Source organism: Balaenoptera acutorostrata, chromosome 5, assembly GCF_949987535.1.
Source record: "Balaenoptera acutorostrata chromosome 5, mBalAcu1.1, whole genome shotgun sequence".
Classification (NCBI taxonomy): domain Eukaryota; kingdom Metazoa; phylum Chordata; class Mammalia; order Artiodactyla; family Balaenopteridae; genus Balaenoptera; species Balaenoptera acutorostrata.
In genome coordinates, this window is record NC_080068.1 from 27,246,447 (window position 1) to 27,268,687 (window position 22,241).

The window sequence follows — 22,241 nt, forward strand, 5'->3', positions numbered from 1 at the left end:
GTCTTCAAAGCAGGAAGAATGTCAGATAAAGCAGTCTGTGGGATCAGAAGAAGCATTTGTGATCACAAGCATACAGAAGTCTTGTGTATACCCACAGCCCCTGGGAGAAACGTTAAGTAAGTCATAGGGGCCCTCCAATGAATGAGCTCAGGTCTGGACTGAATATCTCAGCAGATTCTTCTCAGCTATTCTAATCTGTCACCTCTTTTGGGAAAAACCTAGCTCCACTAGTAAATCCGGGCCCAGGAAGAGAAAGGGGCCGAAGTCTTATCTAGCCACTGCGACCACTTTAACAATAATTAGTTTAATCAGCTATCCACACCCACCGTCACCAACTTTTACATTAGCTTGGCGAAATCTGTGCCTGAAGAGTGAAGCAAATCCAAATATGGTGAACGTTCCTCCATTGCCAAGATGAGAAAACTGCCTTATCTCCTCTTCAGAACCCATCTACCAGAACATCAGCTCCCCTGTTAAATACTCAAGTGGGCAGAAAGCACATTTTGTGACGCAATCCCAAAGAGACTCCTCTTGATGCCAACTTGCGGGGATCCAGTCAGTGCCAAGTCACCACTCTTGATAAGGCACAAATCACTTTAGAAACACCTTCTTTACGCAGACTTTGTCTAGCGGGGGTGGCGGGAGCGATTTAACTTATTTAGGTACCAGGGATACGTAGCGCACCCCACTCATAGACGCCTGCAAACCCACTACTAATTCATCCTCCGGAGTTGATGCCTCTGTGTTTACACCCCTAAGGAAATCTCCCCAGGATTTTTTTTTTTTTTCCATCTAAAATGAATGCTGATTCCAAGGCCAGCTTCTTCTCCGCTCCTCCACCTGGGGCAGGGGAACCTGCGTTCCTGCGTTCCCGGGGAGGCACCAGCGGGGCCCGGCTAAGTTCCAGGGCATAGGTGGGGCCGTCGAACGGGGCGTCCGGGGCCAGCCCACCCAGGACCCAGGCGAGAGCAAACCTTCCAGGAGGCCCCGACACCCCACCTCACGCACACGCGCTTGTGCCACTCCAAGAGCGCGCAGGACTTCGGCAAGGATGGCTACATCTTCTCGGCACAGTCTTCAAACCACCTCCACATACTCAGCGGCTTGCAGCATCTGGGCTGTTCCCCCCCGCCTCTCAATCAGACCCCCAGGAAGATTTTTACCGGCTCGAGCTTCACTTTGGAAAACACCGGGGTCTGGGGGGAGTCCAAGCGGGCCAGGGGAGGGAAAGGGGCCGGAGAGCTCCCTCCCGCCAACTCCAGCCCACTCGGTTCATCTTCCCTCCCGGGAGAGGCGCGGACCGGGACCGGGGCAGGGGAGGCCCTGGAAGGGTGCCCCCCCCCCCCCCCTTCTCGCCTCCCGCAGCCTCTCTTACTCACTTTCTCTCGGCGCCTCAGCTCGGCCGCCTCACGCCCGGGGTCGTACGGAGGGGCTGCGCGAGGAGCGGGGAGCGGGCGGGGAGGGGCCGCGCCCCAGTCCCAGGCGGGCCGGCCGGGGGACCGGGGCCGTGCACGCCCCCACCCGGACGGCGCGGCCAAGCGGGCGCGCGGCGTCCCGCGCCCTCCAGGCCGGCTCCGAGGACTCCGCCGGGCCCTCCCCCTCCGCCCGCCGCCGCGGCCCGCGCGGCCCCTCCCCGCCGCACCCCGGAGGCCGCCGGGGCCGCCCCCTCCCCTCCCCCCCACCCGGGCGGGGGCGCGCGAGCAGCGGTGACGTCAAGGGGCGCGCGGTGGCAGCACCTCCCCGCGCGCTAGTTAAAAAGAAGAAGAAAAGAGGGAACGAAACATGAGAGGCTGTGTGAGAAGCTGCAGCCGCCGGCAGAGGAGACCTCAGCATCATCTAGAGCCCAGCGCCGGCCCTGCCTCCGCCTGCCCCGCCGCCGCCGCCGCCGTTTCTGTTCCTGCTACTACTGTCTCACCTAAACAACTCCCGTTACACGGACAAGTGAACCTCTGTGGCCGTCTTCTCCTCCTCTTCTACCTCCTCCTCTTCCAACTCCTTCTCCTCCTCCCACTCCTCAGCCGCCGCAGAAAGCCCCCCACCCAACTGACACTGGCACCACCGCAAACGGTGTCAACCGCACTTTATCTCGGTCCTCGGGCTCCCCTGAGGCACTGGGCCCATCGCCTGGTCTTTTATTTTTTGCCAAGTTGCATCGCTCTACATCTTCTCGCCCCCGCCACCTCTCTCTGCCTCTCGAGTGTCCCGCCGCCCCGCAGCCTCCTCCTGGAGCTGCGCCCTAGTGCCCCTGCTGGGCAGTGGCCTTGCGCCCCCATCCTCCCGCGCCCAGCCCCTGCCGCGCGGGGCAGGCGATGCTGAAGATGCTGTCTTTTAAGCTGCTGCTGTTAGCCGTGGCTCTGGGCTTCTTTGAAGGAGATGCTAAGTTTGGGGAAAGAAGCGAAGGGAGCGGAGCGAGGAGGAGAAGGTGCCTGAATGGGAACCCTCCGAAGCGCCTGAAAAGGAGAGATAGGCGGATGATGTCCCAGCTGGAGCTGCTGAGTGGGGGAGAGATGCTGTGCGGTGGCTTCTACCCTCGGCTGTCCTGCTGCCTGCGGAGTGACAGCCCCGGGCTGGGGCGCCTGGATAGCAAGGTAGGCACGCACCCGCCTCGCAGCTGCGAGATTGGCACACTGGCTGGGTGGGGTGCCTTGTGGCGCCGGCAGTGCTGGTGACTGGAAGAGGGGCGAAACTTCTGTGGGGAGTTCTTTCTGATAACTTTTCTAAAGCGCTAGCGTGATTCGTTTGTGTGGTCCTCTGGGGTGCGCAGATACCTCCCTCCGCCCCCAAGAGTCCCCGGTCGGGATGCTGTGCAAAACTGCCTGTCTCAGAAAAGAGAAGCTTCTGTGGTACCCGCATTCTGGGCTGGGTAAATATTTTATAAGAATCGCGATTAACAGTGTGTTTTGGATCGAATCGGGCATTGGTTGCGGTAAAACTGTAAGTGAAGGTGGCTGTGGTTTCTGGTTTATTTTTCTAGGGTAAAAAGATTTGTGCAGTTTTCTCCACGTGCTCGGTTAGAGAGAGGATTGAATCGTAAAGGATGTTGAAGCACGGTTGGTTTATGATCCCCAGCCCCGTCAGAGGGGGGGGGGGGAGTGTCTTGCATTACAGTAGTTAAACAGCGAAAAGGAACTCCTGATACTCCAGTTGAGAACCCCAAAATTGGCGAAAGATTTTGCTGGGGCATGTTTATCACGTAAAACCGAGGCGATTCTCCTCCTGTCACGTTTCGTAACATTATAAATTCGGGTTTTCAATGGTAGTTAGTTGTCTAGGAAGATCTTCTCCAGAAACTTGTTTTAGGGGTAATGGCATTTACATTTTCCCGATGTTAATAAGTTTAAACAAATATGAAAAGTGTTGGTTGGGTGTAAAGACATGCTTATATTTGAGTTTGCAACAACTTTCTTGCCCTGGGTTGCAGTAATGTGTGTTCTCTACTGCATTCCAAGGAAAGACTCCGGGGATCAGTCATTAACAATCCCTGCGCGTGAAATAAACAATCAGGTGTCTTTGCCCGCCCCCCCTCGCTTCCCCCATTTTAGGTTTAATTAAGAATTCCTCTGTTACAACACTGCAGTTGTCAAGGTCTGAGAGACTCTTGGAAAACTTGTGCTTCAGTCTTGCTGGCCCAGGCATTAAAAAAAAAAAAAAAAAAACCCAGGCTGAATCTAATTTTTATGCTCAGTTCACGGTAGATTTCACTCTATTCTCATGTAAACAGCTCCTACGAATCAACATATGTGTCTGGGTGGTATCTCTCACTTTGTTTTGTAACAAAAAGCCATATTGCATCATTTAATTTGCTCAAGTCATGCAAATAGGAAAAAATCAATAGGACAAAAAGGGGTCGACTTATCCTCCTCCCCACTAAACTGCTGCCCACACACAGAGTCCTGTTGCTTATGGCAAAAGAATAACAACAACACCATTGTGTTTGTTAGTTGGTTCACTAATGGGTGAAACTAGAGAACATCATTCTCTTTCAGTCCCCAGCTCTGTCCAAATGTTCATGCCTTTTGAGGGAGCATTTGTCCAACTCCCTCTATTCCCAGCTGAGTGAGAACTGTCTTGCTGCAGGTTTTCAGCTGTAACACTCTCTTTATTCTTACCACATGCAGCAGTAGTCTGAGATTCAGGGAACAGATATTCCAGCATTTTGTTCCAAACAATGTCATTAAGCTCCTGTGTTGTAATTGAATTAAAGTACAAAATCGCTACATTCACATCAGCTCCAGGGTTTTTACCAGGAGCCGGACAGAACCAGGAAATTGAGAGAAAGGATTCGAAATATTTGGCATTAAGCCTCCCCGTGTGCAATATATGCTATGAATATACCAATGATCCGAAGACCCCTGCAATACTGAACTCTTCCAGGTACAGGAGGAGTGAAAACTTTTTCTTAACTAAATGTAGTGGGGAGCTGAGGGCGGGGGGACGCTGAGGCTGAGGGGAGTTATAACCCTTAAGAGAAGTTATATAAATTTTTTTAAAGAAATCATTCTTTAGGAATCATTCTGCCACGTTAGCTATCCACATTCCTTTCCGTTTTATGTGCTTCCAATCTCCAACAAACCCCTACTCATTTGGGAAACGTGTCTGAATTAAATTTGGTACACTAGACTTTGCTGGTTCCATTACGAGTGGTTTATAAACCAACAGTACTCAAATTGTTCCAATCAGGGATTTGATATAGTTATGCATATGCGTTCTTGACCCACGTTAGTTCTCAAGTTTTAATAGTTTTTAAAACATGTTATTTTATAATAAACTTCAGTGTTTCCCTTTTTTCCCCCTAAGCCTTCCTGGCTTATAATATATGTTAGGGTCTTATTTCATAATGTGTGTGCAGGCGAGATGATGGCTATTTGAAAGGGCCCTTTTTTGTTCATGAAAAAAAAAAAATTTCCCCAGAAAGATTTCTGCAACTTTTCAAGAAACCACAGGAGTAGCTTTTTCCTAAGTGAAGAAACTTCATAGGCAAATAGATAGTAGCAAACTGGGTAGAATATTGATCATGCTTAGCTGTGCGATTAAGTCCAGTTTCCAGGCTAACCCATTTTCTTTAATATGTAATGAACTATTGAATGTAATTGAGTTCAATTCTTTAGCCATGGTATTATTCTTCTAAGTTATTCTATATTTGCATTTCTTTGTATATTTTAATAGTTTTGTATACTGTAACGAGATGGTTAACTACTGTTACAAATAAGTACTGCAAATATCTAGGAAGTTATATTGTCTTAGCAATATTTTTGCAGCTCCTAAATACAAGATGCTAAAAGGATCTAATTCCCATTAGCCAAATTGAATCTGCAGCCAAATGAAATACCCCCATTTCTAAAACTTAACTTGTAGCCACAGAGGCATAGAAGCTCTCTCTACCTTGGGTGGTTTCACAGCCAAAGCTGTCAAGGAATGGGTGAAAAGTAATTGTTTTCAAGTGTGCCCTTTTACAATCATTTGTTTGCTCTGGCTCTTTCAGGGACAAAGGCTATTGTTGAACACATCCAACTAAACAAATAACTCATCCTGGGGTCCCTTTAACAGCTGCCTTAGTACAATGATCTATTTACATATTAGCCTAAAATTGAAACTGAACTCTTTAATGACATAATCCAGCACTACAGTCCAGAGACGCATGTGTTCTACCCAACAGCTGAACAACCTTGTAGGCATATGAGTTTTAGAAATAACTTTTTGTGTACCAAGTGATCTTAAGGCGTCATCTTAATATACTGTCCTGTATTTTCTCCTTTTGTCCCCTCATCGAACCCATGTGGGTGCCTTTTTATCCTCTCTGTTTAGTTACTTGATAAATAAAGAGAAATACAGAAGGTCTCTGTCACCCATTTTACTATTTGTTGATAAACTGTAGTTGTAGGCCACGCTTCACTGTGTATTCCAGGATTTATCTTACCTTCCTTGTATGGATTTTACTTTCATGTGGCTGAAGATTAGAGGATGACCTGCCAGATGTTATAAATTAGTCAGCAACAGCCACAATCATTACTAGGCACACTGTAATAATGATTCAAAGTTTTACATGATTTCCAAAGTATATTTAGTTTAAACCGCTATAATTTGATGGTTTCATATATGGCTTTTAAAAATTGAAACAGGATATTAGCTTAAATTTCTTCTTAAGATTGATGACATTGTCAGACATAAAGTTAAGGACCTGTATAGACACAGACACTTAGGCAAAAAAGAAGAAAAAAATACCCTACACACAGCAGCACTCATCTGTCTAAAACAGCGCTGCAGCTTGGGCTGAGTCAGTTTAATTGACTTCAGTAAGACTATTGGTTCATTGAAACCAAAGCCAGAATGATGGCTCTATCTATCTTCAAATAGGTATTTACACTGCAGACCTCACACAGAGCAAAATGTTACCATCCTGCTGGGTTGGAACAGCATGAAACTTTACAAAGAATAATATTATACTTGATTTCAGATAATTTATTGAATCCTATTTCTGCACTTTTGATGAGAGATCTTGTGGCCAGGACACATTCCAAAAATTGTAAAAGACAAAATTCTTGAGGCCCTAAAATCAAGCTCTTCCTGGATAGCAGCTGGGAGAGTATATGGGGATCATTTTGTTTCAGCTATAAAAAAATCTAAGCATGCATGTTCTCCATAAAACCAAAGGTAATTACATTCCAGTTTTTCAGCCAGCAAAAGCGGTGGCTTCAGCATCCTGCAGTTGTTTTGTTCTTAGTGGACTGCCGTATGATAAACAAACAGAACAAAGTTGAACAGTATTAATATTGAATAGATCTGGTGAGGTCTGCCAGAGTATGGACAACAAAAGACATTTAAAACATTCTTGGAATGCAAATTCTAAGTGTCTGGTGTATGTTTCCCCTTAGAAAACTTTAACCATTTAAGCCATTGTCATTTAAATAAATTGATAAAAATCAAAATGCAAACATAATTGTGATTAATAATAACTTTTCTGAATATTGTAGATAGTTACGACTCATCATATTTATACACATATATTTTTTTTCCGAAACAGGGTAGCTTCTATTGGACTTTTAAAATTTAAGCATGCCTTGTATTCAACGATTTTTTTTAGTTGCTTTGCTCTTTCAGATCCAAATTTTGTGATCACTTAGAATATCTTTATCCTAAAAAGTAGAAGCCATATGATTCACTCAATTTACTCAAATTAGAATCTCAACTGAAGAATGAAATATTTGCTTTAAGCAGTGATCTAGAGTTTAAAATGTTAATTTCAGTTCATAGTTCTAAAGAAATAATTAAGTATAAACATAGTTGTATAAACTGGGAAAACATAAAATTCAATCCCATTATGGTGTTTTTTAACACCATATGGTGTTTTTTAATATAAAAAAATTAATGCTTAATTTAGACAGCACTACATTTCACATCTCAATTATTGTGCTGATATTCTATATTTATATTTATTAGAGGAGGTCCTGAAGTCAGTTTTTAAAAGTTAGTACTAGACACTGAAACCTATTTTATCTGCAAATTACTAACCTCAATGAATCAGTAACTCTCAAATTAGTCTTATTGATATAAAAGACATAATAATACTGTATAAACAAAGGTAAAAGTATGCCCTTTTTCATTGAAACTCACTAAATACTATACAAAATCACTTTTATTAAACTCTTGTGTTTTTCGTGCATATAACATACCTGAGGACCTAGTTAGAAAATTTTTCCTGGCTAAAATACAATGAATAATAAAAATTGGTCTTAAAACTGTTTGACTCAGCTTCAGGTATTATTTTTATAGAACATGAAAGGGCGATATTTCTCCCACTTTAGAAAACTTTCCCTATGCAATCTGTATATTGAAAATTAATTAAAATGAGAACAATGTAATTCAAGTAATATCTTTGAGAATGTCGTTAGGAATTTCAGGAGTGAAATAGATTTTTACCCAAGACACAAATAAGCCATGTCTTAAAAGTTGCTTTACATACAGTTGTATAAAGGTTTTTGGAGTTTTAAAGTTAAATTATCAGTCAGTGTATACTTTGAGGCAGAGTAAGAAAAAGGGTTCAAGAATCTATATATAATTGTCATTTAATTTTTCACACCTGAAGGACAGATAAACAGACTTGGATTTGCAAGAGTAAGAAGCATGTCTGTGCCTTCCTACCCTTTGCCCTCCCATCCCAACCCAAGAGACTGCACTTGTGTCCTTATAAAGACATACTGTATTGTGACTTGGTGATTCTTTGCAGACAACAGCTAAATGACACTTTTCTCTTTCCATGATGACCAAAAAACATAACTAAACCTAACTTCATGGAACTAAAAAGAAGTTTGTTTCTAATTTATGGCTTTCAGATGTTTTCTGTTACCAACAACACAGAATGCGGGAAGTTACTGGAGGAAATCAAATGTGCACTTTGCTCTCCACATTCTCAGAGCCTGTTCTACTCACCTGAGACAGAATCCTTGGAAAGAGACCTGGCACTTCCCCTGCTCTGCAAAGACTATTGCAAAGAATTCTTTTATACTTGCCGAGGCCATGTTCCAGGTAAAAAAAAAAAAAAAAAGATACATTAAATCAACTACTGCAGAATAGCTTTCCAAGATACCTGTTCCTAAATGCTTGCTTAGGAGAGTGTAAAATTTATCTGCCTTTCACAGTATCTATTTTTACCTCATAATTAACTGTTCAAACTTGGAACCTTTTATTGCTGCTAAAATTGCTGCTGTCATTTCAGACTACAAAACAATACATTGTTTTGTTGAAGGGTTTAACATTTCCTGTTAAATAGATAATACAGTTGGTAATCTTTACACACGCTGGATTATCAGCACAAATTTCTTGTTGGTGTCTTTAGTCATCAGCGTTGATATCAAGACAGCTTCCCCTTCTACACAGCTGATACATAAGTGCAGATTGTCCACCGACTTTTAAGATATTTCCTTAAATAAAATATCATTCAAAAGGCCTCAAAAAGTAACACCTTACAAAGCACTTTCATATATAATGACTAATTTGCTCCTCATAAACCCTGTGAGGTAGATAGGAAAGGTCTGGTCATTTCCATTTGACAGATGAGGAAAACTGAACCTCAGGAGAAGTTAAATGCCGTAACCAAACTTGTACAATGAGAAAGTGATAGACTAAAAGAAGTTCAAGTTCTTATGCTTATAATGACCCAGATATACCTGGTCACTATCGTCTTTTGGACCCTAATAAACATATAGGCTCTTGGGCATTGATTAATTTTACCATCAGAAGCTTGTAAACCTTGGTGGTTGTTGCTTTAGGTTGGAAGAATCAACACAGAGGTAGAAACGAATTTAACGAGACCGATTCTGTTTAGTTAGGCAGTGTCACACACAAACAAATCTACTGAAACTAACAGTTTATAAAACTCAATGGCACTGAAGGACAAGACAAGCTTTAAGAACTGTAGCATGCACTTGGAGAATTTTTTTTAACTGCTATGCACATTTTACTTTTTTCTCTGACCCAGAAAAGTGTAGATTTTTGTATTTTTTATAGAGCTCTCTTAATAGCCTAAGAAAACATTTTGACTAGGGTTGCTTGCTTCCTTTGGTGTACCATAACAAGTATCTAAACCCATTCAATGTGAAAATATTATTATTGTTTTTTTTTAAACTGCAGCCATGTTTCTAAGGCTTTCCTTAAACCAGCTGTTTCTTTCTCTTTATCACATTCCCCAAAGCAAAGTAGAATAGGTCACGGTTGCCTAGATGGCCTGCCGAGAAGCGATAACAGATTAGGTCCAATAAAGTTTTGCTGCAAATTTCCACTCTGGAAGGTTTGCCTTTACCACTATAAATTGAAAATGGTATTGACAGTGGGCATTTTTATCTACCTTTATCTACTTGCGATAAATACCACCAGGCTGGAATTAGAGACTCATCTGTGGGGTGCTTCCTATATTTGAAGTTATTTTAGCTTCCAGAACAAACAACAAAAAGCAATATCCACTGAAAGAGAGAGCACAGCAAACAACTCAGGAGCCAGAGCTGCAAGCACCTCACTCCCCAGATCAACATATGTGGTGACGAATGACAAATTTATTTTTCTACAAAGTTTGTATATATGTAAAACTGCTGAAGTGCATCAAGATGTCAAGTGCTTTTGGTGGCCACCCAGGCTGCCTTGAAAGATAACCAGATGAAAGCTCCACTCCAGTGGTGGGTGGAGCAACAAGGGTACTTTTCAGGGCCAGGCCAGCAGGCTTTAGCAGCGAGCAGAGGGGGCTTCCTCTGCATCCATCAAATGCTAATAATTGCTCTAAATACTTGTCCCAAAAGTGAGCTGTAATAACACACTCTTTGTGTTACTTAGGTTGATCAATTTGTTAGCCAGACTGATCCTTGGCACGTAGGTTACCATTTCCTAAAGTGTGATGAATCAGATGATAATCCTCCCCTCAGCCCTGGCCCCCAGCACAGAAGGCTCTTTAGAATTCTAGAACACTCGTTTTTCAGAAATTGCTCAAAATCTGTAATAATTTCACCTTCTTAAGTCTATTTAATGACATGGATTGCTTTTCTCCAAAGTTCGAAATTGTGAGAAACAGCTACTTTGTGATTCTTTTCTTTTATTTTTTTTTTACTATCCTCATTGTTAGCCTCATCTTTCTGCAAATCAAAAACATGAAGAGGAAGGGACCTTAAGGGTTGTAGTTTGCTGAGAGAAGGGAACTGCTGAAAGGGGTTGAAAGAGAGAAAGTAATTCTAGAGACATCTTCATTTCTTCCTCCACTGCCCAATTCGTAAAGAATTAAACACATAAATGGTCTATCCCTTTGCTTCACCCTCTTGGCTTTAAGAAAGTGCCACTCACTTTGGGATACATGTATACCTGAAAGACAGCTACTCTCTAGAAACTTTAATTCATAAACATTCATGGTCTGCTTATTTCCACAAAAATGGAAAGAAGGAAGTTAAAAATCACTACAGTGAGGATACACTAGAGTTTTATTAATCATAATATTCTCCTGTTGTGACTTTACTTAGGGAGATAAACTCTTAAAACTTCTAAAAAAATACCCAAATTTCATTTTAAAAAAACCACAGGAACTCTTTTCTCAATACCATGGGTCTCGTCTTTTGCCTGAATTACGATGAACAGAGGAGATGCTTTGCTGTTCACTAAATGATGGCCTAATAAATACCCTCTGTGGAAAGGATAGGAAAGGACATCTCTGGGCCTTGCTTCTCCCTTTATACTTGTTATCATAGTGATTTTTATCACTCTTGGACCATCATATCTCAGCTGTAGGTTATGGTAGTGTGAAATATCTGTCTGTACACAATTAGTTCAATTGGTTTAATCCCATTGCTGAAGAGGCCAAGGTCAAGAATTTGATTCCACCGAGTTTCTCGAGTCCACAGCCACTCCTGACCCAGTCAGATATCTTACACGTGTGTCTCATTAGTGCCCAAGAGAGCAAACCAGAGCGGATATATGAATACACCAAAGTCTACTCCCTCTGCTAGAAAATGCTGTCTAGTGCAAGCCTTACAGATGGTAGGGTTTTTCCATTTTTTCCTTATCATGATGAACAGCATATATAATGAGGAAAAAATAACTTTTCTGTAGCATACATGCTCAGAGAAAAGCTAGAGCTTAGAAAACTGCACAGAGAATATTTATTTACATGTCAGTACTTTATAGGGTGCTTTGTGGTATCGTAGGATGGGGTTTATGATCCAGGAGAAGAGTTACAGTACCAAAACATTTGATAAATTATCAGGAGTTGTAAAAAAATTACAGCTGCTGGAATCATCAGTGGACTTCCATTGTTAGCGGACTTCATCATATTATGATGATCCAGAGTGAGCTGCACACCTTCAGTAAAATGCTCTTCAGTGTTTCCTTCCAAACAGAAGGGTACCATTCGGTAAATTATATCTTCCCTGGCAATAAATGTTAGCCCCATGTCCTGAAACCAGATCGCTTTTAGTTCTTCACAGGAAAATATATCTTACTCATCCCTGCTTATAAAATCGGGTCATTTAAGGTAAAGTACTAACAAAAGTATTAGATGTTTCAATTCAAAGTAACATAATTGTCAGAAAAAATGCCCATATTTTTATGTAAAAGTCTTCTGAGTTGGCTCCCTTCTTCCCACTTAGATTGTTCAGTTTGTCTCAATACTGTAAAAAGCTCGGAATAATTCATTGTTAACATTCTGGTTTTGTTTTGTTTTGTTTTGTTTAATTTGCTAAGAGAGCATAGTATCTCTGGAGCGACAGAGTTTATGAATCTGTACTCATTCATCTTCAGATGTTCCATTTGAAAATGATTTCTCATTTCCTCATGTTTGTCCCCAGCTAATAATTCCTTATAAAATGGAATTAGCCACCGGCATTGTTCATTAATTTTCCCGTAAGATGGTATTGGTTTGCAGACTGTAATGCTGGAAAACAAATATTTTTTTAAAAAGCAAACTCAAAATTTCCTCTGAATTGCACTTTGGAATTTTTCTGTGACCCCTGCAGGCAAATAATCACATTAAAACAAAAGTTCTCCTTCACACATTCAGTTATAAATAGATCCATAGTATGACAGTCTTCCTGCATGCATCAGATTGACATGGAGAACTCCCTACCTGAAGGTTATATATATATATCTACATATCTCTATATATTTATATATAAAACACCTAGCCCCAAAAAACTTCTAGCCCCAAACTGTGAAAAGTCTGATTTAGCAACTCAGTTTTCCTTCTCTTCTTTTTACCTCAAACAGAATTATTTCACACTACCGGGCAGTTTTTTGTTTTTTTTATTTTATTTTTGGCTGTGTTGGGTCTTCGTTTCTGTGCGAGGGCTTTCTCCAGTTGCGGAGAGCGGGGGCCACTCTTCATCACGGTGCGCGGGCCTCTCACTGTCGCGGCCTCTCCCGTTAAGGAGCACAGGCTCCAGACGCGCAGGCTCAGTAGTTGTGGCTCACGGGCCTAGCCGCTGCGCGGCATGTGGGATCTTCCCGGACCAGGGCGCGAACCCGTGTTCCCTGCATTGGCAGGCGGATTCCTAAGCACTGCGCCACCAGGGAAACCCCAACCGGGCAGTTTTCATCTGATGCTTAGCCATTAAAGAATGGAGGAGAAAAGTTATCTTTTGCAAACAGTGAATTGCTGAAGATGAGTAAAAGCTGTTGCAGCCGTCATTCCTCTCCCCAATTTCTAATCCCTGGATTTTTTCAAAGATTTTTTCAAAGAAAGCTGTCCCCAGCTGACAGCCTCCTTGCCTCCTCCCCAGCTGACAGCCTCCTTGCCTCCTTATTCTGCCTACCTCCCCCACAACACACACACACACTCCCAAGGACATCTGCTTTTACTTGCCAGTTTCCCAAAGACAAGATGTTTCCCAGTAGCTGAGTCAGATATTGGCCTTGAAGAGTCTGTCTCAGAAATTTAGCGGTGATCCATTTCACCCAAAAGTTAGGTCAAAATGTATATTATGTTTTAACCATTTGGGACCCACGGATTCCAAGATTAGCTTTAGGTTTGAAGGGGACCTAGGTCAAGCTCACAGAAAATCAACTTTTTGGGGTCTTTCATGTTCCATTGATGCACCTCACTTGGTTGTCCCCAAATTCTTGTTCTTGCAAATCCTTGCAAACTTGCATCCATTATACAACTTCTAAACCTCACCTGAGTTACCAGGTGCCTTTGTTACAAAACTGATTGGGAGTACAATAATCTAATTTGTTAGGAAAAAATCAAGACCTTGAGCATAATTAAAGGTATGAAACCAGAAGCAGGAATTTGGGACATCATATAAAGTCAACTCTGATAGCAACATCATATTTTAATAGCAAAATCATCAGAATATGGAAGTGAATCTGATTAATTAATATGCCCTCCCCCCAATAAAAACCTACCTTATTAATTCAAATTGTAAAAGTAATGTCAAAATTTTTTTTGTAATAGGATCTTCTTTCTTATTCAACTTTTTATTTGATAAAAATTCTCACTATGTAAGAAATAGAAAAAAAAGGTCTTTCAAATCCTTTTAAGTCTACCCTGCATTTTTGTTTTGGCTCGTTTTAATATTTTTTTCATTGAGGGGTAGTATGTCAGCTATTCTGCTTGAGAATATTGAAAGGATATTTTAAAGAAAATTTTTGTATTACAAAATAATCATTGTCTCCAGTAAGTGAGCAAGAAAAAGGCACCAACACATTTGAATATAGAGGCTCTGTTACTGGCATCAATTCATTGCTTGATCATTGCAGAGAGTCAGTCATTTACTGTAGCATATAATGAATGACCTTGGGATAGTAACTAGATTTATTATTTAATCATATATGAGTGACAATACAATAAGAATTGTAAAATGACCCAAACTGGCTCCCGATGGTCCATCTCTTTCCTGATCGCAATTTGTTCTTCTTAGGAAGTTAATAGTACTGTGGGAAAAAAGTGCTGAATAGTAATCAGATGAGCTTGAAAGTACAACATATAGTAACCAGGGAGGCTTGAAAATAGAGTCAATGCACTAACAAGATTAATGCTGTGTTCGTATCAATTCTGTTTCATATGAGCCTTTTAAGACATCCAACACAATATCATTTCACTTTTACTGCAATTTTTAAATTTTGGTTAAAAAAGAAATGGAAATCCCAAGCCAAAAAATATGTTCTTCTTTCCTTTTGTTTGTTGTCTATATATTTCCCTAGAATATTCATATAGTTCCTAAAAAATTCTTTACCTATATTTTGTCTTTCAAATGCGCTGTTTTTACCATGACACTAAATATTTCTAAGGCGTCCTTTTACATTTTTAAAGGTTTCCTTCAAACTACTGCTGATGAGTTTTGCTTTTACTATGCAAGAAAAGATGGTGGCTTGTGCTTTCCAGATTTTCCAAGAAAACAAATCAGAGGACCAGCATCTAACTACTTGGACCAGATGGAAGAATACGACAAAGTGGAAGAGATCAGCAGGTTCATAAAGATAAATGTTCTTTAATCTTAAAAAAAAAAAAAGAAAAAACCCGACAAGTCTTGTGGTTTTAACAATGAGTCAACTGGCTATGCTCATGTCCAGCAGCTATATCCTCCAGATGCTTTTTGTTTTCTTTTTGGTAGTTTGCTTCTCTAAAATCATATTTGCTTAAATGCTTTTAATGCTGAGACTACTAATCTTCTGTTATGAGCTTGGCTTCTCTCTGATTCATGGGAATTTTATGAGTATAGTTTTAAACTTGAATTTTATGATAGTTGTTAGCTTATGGCACTGTGGAAACATTCAGCACAATTATTAGTAGCAAACCAGAGTTTTATAAATAGATCTTAGAACTTTCTCTCTGAATGCCTTTCTGTAAGGTTTAATTATTATGAGTAAAGTCAGTTTTAATTAGAGTCACTGAAAGATGAGATAGTGAGCTTGTGAAATTTTAAAATACATATGTGTTTTGATTCTCTCCTTTACTTCCTAATAGAAGGCTTTTTTGGTTTTTTGTGTTTTTTTTTTCATTGAAAAGAATTTAAAAGACTCAGAGTGTGACCTTGGGTTAGCAGCCCTTCGTGATTATCAAAACCGTTGATTCCTAGAGGAAATATATTTTGAAAAGGATGCTAAGTGCATCCCTTACCTCCTTCATCTCAAGAAAAGCTTACTGGTTTTCTTTAATTTGTTTAGAAAGCACAAACACAACTGCTTCTGTATTCAGGAGGTTGTGAGTGGGCTGCGCCAGCCCGTCAGCGCCCTGCATAGTGGGGATGGCTCACACCGTCTCTTCATTCTGGAAAAAGAAGGTTACGTGAAGATACTTACCCCTGAGGGAGAAATTTTCAAGGAGCCTTATTTGGACATTCACAAACTTATTCAAAGTGGAATAAAGGTTGGCTTTTTAAATTTTATTTATCTTTGCTCTGGCTATGTTAATTTTATTTTAGTGTTCTCCTCACTAAAGGTATTTCTTTGTAATAAAAGAAATAATATAGGAGAAAATAAGGAGACAACATAAGGGAACAATAATTACGGCAACTAAATCGGGACAATGACATTAAATTTTTAATGTGATTTGGTGACTATTAAGCAGTGCAATCAGATTGATATTTTTGACATGGTTTCCCTATGTAATTTACATACTTAAAATAATTATTGGTTTTATAAAGTATTTGTTTAAATATTGTTTAACAGGCATTAGAATTGTATATCAGCATTTGCTAGCAGAAACAAAGAGGTCTTTGGGTTACTTTGGCAATTGCAAATCATTCTTTTACCGCATCTGTGTTCGAGTCTGTGTCATAAAAAAATGCTACTTATACTGTGATTTCCTTGTACACTATTTTTACAGGTAAGTCAGATATTTTTATCTATAATTAGCCACCTTTATAATATATAAGCACATCTATTGCCTTCTTTCCCACTTCTCCAATTTGAATTCTCATGCTCAAATAACCTAGTAGGTATATAAATAAAATTATTGTCAAGTTTATTTCACAAGAGAGTAACACAGTACAATATTAGCAGTACTAAGCTATAAGGCAAATTGTGGCAGTCTAAATTAAGACATTTAACAGCTCATGACCGTTTTAGAATGAAACGAATTAAGTATGACTGGGGAAGAACTGGTTATCTTTTTCTAAACTGGAAAAAAAAAATCAAAGGAGGATTTATACTCTGCTACTCATATCGAAATAAGCTCCTCTTTGCTTTGTTAAGCTCTATTCAAAGGTAAGAACATCAAAACCAGCAGAAACAAATCAGAAAAAAATATAAATATATTCCTCATATCTATCTATTCAATATCTACCACATGAAATAATTAAGGTGACTCAGTTAGAGCACAGAGAATGCCTATTGTTGGGACCACCCAGCCTCAAGGCCATGTTATGACAGCATCACCAAGACATACTGCATAAGACAAGTATTTTATGGTACTTGTGGTCCTTTAAGGAAAAGGACTTTGGCACAAAGACACAGATCATTTGGAAAAGCTGTTTAAATCAGTAGTTTCAACTTTCTCCCAATAAAATTTTTCATTACAATTCACAGCAAATATTCCAAAGCCTCTTAAAATAAAGCATTAGTGTTTTGCACATCAGAGTTCAATAAATACATTCTGAAATGTGTTCTGATAACTCATTGCAAGTGGTACCTCATGAGGAAGGAATAAAGATGCAGCAGCAAGTGCATTACTCACTACAAGTGTTTTACTTACCTTGAAAGTTAAACATGCTCTCTATAAAATAAAAAATTGGGGAAAGTAAAGTATTTTAAAAATCATCACCTATAATCCCATCAATTAAAGAATATCACTATTAACATTTTGATATACTTTCTTCCAGTTTTTATATTAAAATTAAATGAATTTTTCCTGACTACAAAAGTAACACAGGTCCATATTAATAAATGTGGAAACACAGAAGAACATGTTTTCTTATAGCTTTTTTCCTAAGAAGTGTTAAAATAAAATTGAAATCAAACCATATATACATCTTTTTAGCCTTCTTTTTTCACCTAACAGTATGTCATGAGTATGTTACCAGATTTGGAAACTTTTCTCAAAAACTTAGTTTTTTATCTTTTTTGAGTGTTCCATTTCCTCATTATGAGATATTTAGGAAGACCCCCAGTATTTTCTTTTTATCATTGTAAATAATGTTATTTATCATTCGTGTATATATTATTTAACCTGATCATGGATGATTTCTTTAAAATTCACTGATAGAAAGAACATTACTGAGTTGAAGGACATATGCCACAATACACATTGCCAATTTGCTCTAAAATTTAATATATCTTTGGGTATTTGAGAGAATAACACATAGTTTTCAAATACCATTTTACTTAAAATGTTGGTATTAAAAATCTGTGTATGATAAAATGTAGGTGAAAGAAATGGGCTCAGAATACTTGAAAATTTTGTTGTAAGAAGGAAAAAACTGATGTTCTTGTTTCTACTTCAATTTAACTGCCTAAAGAATGCCCTGCTTCTAATTAGAGTTACTTCAGACGCCCTCTTCATTTACACCCATTCATTGGGATATGAATGAAAGTTTATCTTCTCTGACTTTGAGACATCTCAACATGCAGTAAAATTATACAGACTCGGTTATGACAGTGCCATGATTCTGCAGTACGTTCTGCAGGCCTCTAGGAATTCTGCAGAACCCTTTTTGGGCTTCCTTTCCTAGGAGAGCTGCAGGGCTTCTGGGGCTTAAAATAAACTTCAGAATCCATTCTTCTACATACGTATTGATAGAATACATATTTCTAAATTAAAGACATATTTCAAAGTGTATATTTTGGATTCCCTTAGTATTTGGCACCAGTGATATCAATAAGATAGGAATCTATCACATGGATATTTGAGTGTATACTGATAAGGGAGTAACAAGACCACATCCTTATCACTTCGAGTAGCTTATACAACAACTGGCCTTTATCTCAGTCTCCAAGGAACTCCTGTCACAAGTCACAGATTGGAAGTGTTAGAAGTGGCTACTGTTGGTTTGATGGGGCGAATGCCAACACATTCATGAGTTGATTAGGATTATGCCATTGATTTCTGTGGTATGCCCCTCAGAGACTTCTGAAGTGAAAACATTATCACAGTTACTTCACAGTCATTTTTCAGGCTTCTTGATATGTGAATAGCTAGTTGTTCATGTTAGTGTACAGTTAGTGTATTCTGTGTTTGTCAATGATCATTTTGCATTAATAATGCAAATAGGAATTTTTCATAAATTATTATGCATATCACTTCTCTAGTCTTTCAGTTTTAAAAATCCTAAGAGAGGGAATAAAGCTGTTTTAACAGACCAAAGTATTGATTGCAATTTTCAAATCACAGAATTAATAATGTATATGAAACCCAACCTTGGTATGTTTGAAATAAATACAGGACGAACCACAGTGATGATCCCCCCATGATATTAATTAATGACCAGTATGAGTATATTAAATCAGACATAAAGAGGAACTCTTGATTATAAGAGTTTCTAAAAGCTAGTGCTGGCTATAAGGGAATTTGGAATTCCTTTTCTGCTAATTGTCAATTAAGAATTGACAGGGATATCTGTCACCTGGTTAAGGACTGGCCTTTTTTGTGGCAAAAAGCTGGACTTGGTTGATCTCCTTAAATCTCTACCAGCCCTGATTCTGATACCACCAGCAAAGAGTCAGTCATTTCGGGAACTTGGAAAACTCCTCCCTAAATGGGTCCTGACTGAAGCTAAAAATATGGCATCTGGTTTTTATCTAACACCCAGACTGTAGGAGACTTCGGTACCCTGTGAGTGTGACTAAGTTGCACCGAGCAAAAGTTATGAGCAAAAATGCAAAGCACCCGCTAAAGAATTGACTTCTTTCTGCTATAGGAAATAAATTGTGGAGTTGGATTAATGGAGTAAACTCTATGCCATATGAATTTAAACTGCCATTTAGGAAGAGGTGATTCCATTCACAACAGCTCAAATCCTAGAAGACCGAGCTTTGTGAAATTGCCAAGAGTAAGTCAAAAATAGGTTTTAAAACTAGATAGTGGTTTGCTAGATCTTTGGTGGTACTGCATTGTACAAGCTGACCACTCATACTGATGCTATGAAGAATGGCTCAAGTGTCCAACTGGTGAGCAAACTTTAAAATCTTCATTTTGTGTGTCTAGTGTCGGGGGGAGGGCATATACCTTATTTGTTGTTGATATTGTTTTTCCCAAAGAGGGAAATTCCAAGATCCTGGTGATTTGAAATCTTTAAATTGAGCTTATATCTGAATTAGTAGTCAGAACTTCTGGAAGTACTAGAACCAGCCTCATCTACTTGAAGTCCTTGGGGATGACGGACCAGTGGTTTTCAAAAATGGCTGCAGAGTAGAACCGCCTGGGAGCTTTAGAAAATTCTACTGCCCAAATTAAATCAGAATATTTAGAGTTAGGACTCAGGCATTGGTGCATTTTTAAAGCTTTTACAGGTAATTTCAGAAGCACTGGTCTAGACTGAGCCAGACCCCTGGATCAGTTGAATAAGGAATGAGACACATTTTCTCTGCCCATCCATGGCCAGGTCATATTACTGAAATGACCACTGGGAGCAAATGGTTGGACACCAGTTGTCATTGTCCTGTACCTTCTGTCATTTACCTGACCTACACATATTACTTGTCCACTCTGAGTGAGGAGATGAGCAGTTAACTCTCAGCATTGTAAGATTCTTGATAGACAGTTTCGGAAAATGACATTTAGAAATCTCAACAATTCATTCTAATTGGACAATTGCTTTACCTATTACATTTTCCTATTTTTGTTCCTTTTGGGAATTTGGTATTCAGCTAGTTGGCAAAACTGTTCTCATTCCTGTTCCTAAAATCTGTAGTTTGCTATTATATCTGAAAACCCTTGTTACACCAGAAGTTACTCTAGTCAAATCTTACCAAACTTCCCCTGACCACCAAGGATCTGAAAGTCAGCCTTAGCTTTGCATGTGTGTGGCAATTAAGACAGGCCTGCGCCTGTCACCTACAGGGTGGACCCCCCCCCCCAGGGAAGCCGACACACACCATTCTCTGCACCCCAGTTCTCAGGGACAGTCAGAGAACCAAGAGGCTCGCATCCACAGCAGACAGAGCTAAAGACTTGTCGATCATTGAACAAGTGTACCTGGGCTCCTGTCCCTCTCTATCTACTTGGATCCTCATTTCAAAAGATGCTTTTCGAAGCAGTCCTTTTACCGAGGGAGGAGAGGACGTAAGGCTGAAAGCTGCTGATTGTCCGGGTGACTGAGCCCATTGACGCTGGGGCTCTTGAGAGACAGTGGCCCAGGTGCCCAGGAGCCACAAGAGCATGTGGAGGAGGACGCAGTGTGCGCCGGGGCAGGACCCGGCCGGGCAGCCTCTGATTTCACATGCTTGTAAATCACATGCATAATTATGAGCAGCGAAAGTTCAGTGAAATCCATTGCTCATCATCCCATTGGGATTGATGTCCTACTTTGCTGAAGTTTGTTAGAGACCCTTCCTTTTACATTTTCCTCTGTCTTTAACTGGTGATCTTATGGCAGCCCATGCAATGTTAGTGTATTTTTTTTCAAGTGAAATGAGTCAGAACATAAATGAGAAGCAATTTACTTTTGAAAACTGATATTGGAAACATAGCACGCGTGTGTGCACACACGTACACATGTATATGGCAGTGATTGGGTCCCATATCAAATGCTTCCTCAGGAAAATTGTTAGAACTCCCCTTTAAAGCATGCTTTAGGTTGAAAGAAAGTGTGTGTTCGGTTGAAAGAAGACAGCAATCTATTTAATATATTTGATAAATATTACAATAGAAGAGTCACCATTCTGCAATTTGTTGTATATGTGATATTTTTAAAGTTGGTGACCTATCAAACTACTGCATTAGGATTTATTAAATCTCATCTGAAAGAGAATTGCTGTAGTGGTAGAAATAACCATGAGATAAATTCATTCTAAAAGTTGTAGAAAGTTAATTGAAGAGTCTTCCCTCAGATAAAAACTTTTAAATGCCTTCTTTTGCATGGAGTTTAAAATTCTGGTTCCAAATCATTAAAATATAGATCCGCAAGTAAAATTTTTTACTGCGTTTTTTTTTTTTTAACATATATCAAGGTAGTAATGATGCGGCATTAAACCCAACTTTATTTTATTGAGTGTTGTTGATCCTACATCAGAATGCCCTGTACTCTGAGATAAATGTTGTTTTCAATTTTTAAATAAGTCTAATCTCATTTTAAATCTAATACAAAAGTCCACAGAGAAATAATTTTTTTGTCCCTTGCTCATGTGAAATAATCTCAGTGTAATTTCATTTGGTTAAGTTAATTTCATTGCTGGTGCTCTTACTTTTTTATTTTGGCATTTGCAATTCTATTGATAAAGTATTTTAATAAATGTCAATGGACATCGATATGGTGTATGCCAGTATAAACTGGTTTAATCTATAAAGTACTCTCCAGCATGCATCATGTTTTTTTTTTACTGAAGTCGAAACTGCAGTATGCAGGGTCCCTCCAGTTGAGTAAAGAAAAACCTGCTTTCTCCTACATTTTAGGTCCTGTTAAGTCACAGCTGAGGTGAGGAAAGCTTTTACATGAATGTCTTTATATTTATCTAAGACTTGAAGGGCAAAGGAAATAGAGCCTATAAATCTCAGAAGTCCTATGGTAATCATTTAAAACAAGTGAAAAACCAAGAAGTCTGGACCCTAGAGGAGGTCACTGCCATCTTTCAAAAGCATCTGTCTGGACGTGGCAACCACCACCTCACTGTATCTGACTAGA

The 22,241-nt window shown here is 39.7% G+C and overlaps 1 protein-coding gene across 3 annotated transcripts in view; it reads left to right on the forward strand.

Annotated features, from left to right (window-relative positions):
- The first annotated feature begins 1,745 nt into the window (after positions 1-1,745).
- The window catches only part of HHIP (hedgehog interacting protein), a 95,230-nt gene continuing 74,734 nt past the window's right edge, over positions 1,746-22,241 (forward strand). For all 3 annotated transcript variants that reach the window (XM_007189360.2, XM_028168313.2, XM_007189361.2), the window contains exons 1-4: positions 1,746-2,588; positions 8,331-8,523; positions 14,777-14,933; positions 15,631-15,832. In XM_007189360.2, the coding sequence (XP_007189422.2) occupies positions 2,310-2,588; positions 8,331-8,523; positions 14,777-14,933; positions 15,631-15,832 (831 nt within the window). In that variant the 5' untranslated portion in view covers positions 1,746-2,309. The remainder of the gene's footprint in view (positions 2,589-8,330; positions 8,524-14,776; positions 14,934-15,630; positions 15,833-22,241) is intronic.